The following is a 1,599-nucleotide window of genomic DNA, read 5'->3' on the forward strand; positions in this document are numbered from 1 at the left end:
CCCCAATATCTTGAAGTCATTCCTCGGTGGTCTGAATTGGGTATTTATAGGAGTTGACGAAGCTCATCGTTTAAAAAATGATGATTCACTTCTGTACAAGACTTTAATAGACTTTAAGTCTAATCATCGTCTTCTTATTACTGGAACCCCTCTGCAAAACTCCCTCAAAGAGCTTTGGTCTTTGCTGCACTTCATCATGCCAGCAAAGTAAGGAATGTGATGGGGATTTTTTGTCGGGGGTTTGGTTTTTTTTTTTTGGGTCAAGTTTCATATGGTCAAATATTGTAGTGATCAGAGAATCAGTACAGATAAAGAATTGCATTGTGAAATACTTTACATATTTTTTATTTTTTTATAAAATAGATGCACATATTTAATTTCATGCTGCTCTTGATAAATTGTTTTGGTAGCAGCTGTCACTTTTTCTGTTTTAGCAGTCCAGAAAAAAGATGGATTGATCTATGGCTCAGAACCCTGAAAACATGCTTCATCTTAATTTAAAAGGAAAATCACATGGAAATAGAATGGGGCTGAGGATGTAGTCTTTATTGTTAGTACCATGAATGAATACAAGATTATACCACAATCCCTGATATCCAGTAGTTCATTCAGGCATATGGTGTGATTCTTGGGGTGGTTGGACTTCGATGATTTTTGTGGGTCTCTTCCAACTCAGGATCTTCTATGATTCTATCATTCAGGCAGCCAACTTGCCCTCATGGTTTGCATAGAATAGATTTACTGTATTGATGTTATTCTATACTGACCTCTGTTTCTGTCTGGAATAAATAAGAGCATGCGTTCCTTTCAGATATCTTGTAAATACAAAGCACTGTAGCTCCAATTAGTTTCAGAGCTACGCATTATATTGACTTTTTCAGAACCTTAAAAACAAAACCAGTAAGTTTGTTGTCTGGCACCTATTCTTCATTTGATCACAAAGTGCATTCTTTTAGTCTGTTAGCACATACCAAAGGATAATCATGTTTAAGATAGCCCATACAAGCTGCAAAAGGTATGTGGTCTGTCCTCTTGCACTTCCTCCACCTATACAACTGTTTTTTCGTACTGCTCTTGAGAAATATAATGGAATTTTTGCATCCTTCTACTTGGTTTCCATGTAGAAAATTAAAATGTTGAGTTTTCACTGGAGAAATTAAAATTGAGTAGTTTGGTTTGAATTTTCATTCTGCAAAGGTTTGTTAATTTCCATTCCCCTGTTTGCAGACAAAATATTTGGAATTTCTTGTGAGATGCAAATTGAGAAACTTACTTAATAAAACCAGAGGGGAGTGGTAAAGAGAAGTCCATATGTGTTTGTGCACTTGGTATATTTATGGTCTTTGTGTGTCTGTGTTCATGGCATGTCATTATTTTACCTTTATTCTTTTTATTTTGAAGATTTTATTCCTGGGAAGATTTTGAAGAGGAGCACGGGAAAGGGAGAGAATTTGGTTATGCAAGTCTTCACAAAGAACTTGAACCATTTCTACTCAGAAGAGTTAAAAAAGATGTAGAAAAGTCTTTACCTGCTAAGGTTGAACAAATTTTGAGGATAGAAATGAGTGCATTGCAGAAGCAATATTACAAGTAAGTAAT

General features: G+C 35.3%; 1 protein-coding gene across 1 annotated transcript in view; it reads left to right on the forward strand.

Annotated features, from left to right (window-relative positions):
* Window positions 1-19: 19 nt before the first annotated feature.
* LOC103808635 (chromodomain-helicase-DNA-binding protein 1-like) overlaps window positions 20-1,599 on the forward strand; it is a gene marked incomplete at both ends in the record, with an annotated part of 4,758 nt that continues 3,178 nt past the window's right edge. The window contains 2 exons of the mRNA XM_009081429.1: window positions 20-207; window positions 1,402-1,590. Of these exons, the coding sequence (XP_009079677.1) occupies window positions 20-207; window positions 1,402-1,590 (377 nt within the window). The remainder of the gene's footprint in view (window positions 208-1,401; window positions 1,591-1,599) is intronic.

Source organism: Acanthisitta chloris, unplaced genomic scaffold, assembly GCF_000695815.1.
Source record: "Acanthisitta chloris isolate BGI_N310 unplaced genomic scaffold, ASM69581v1 scaffold1469, whole genome shotgun sequence".
NCBI lineage: Eukaryota > Metazoa > Chordata > Aves > Passeriformes > Acanthisittidae > Acanthisitta > Acanthisitta chloris.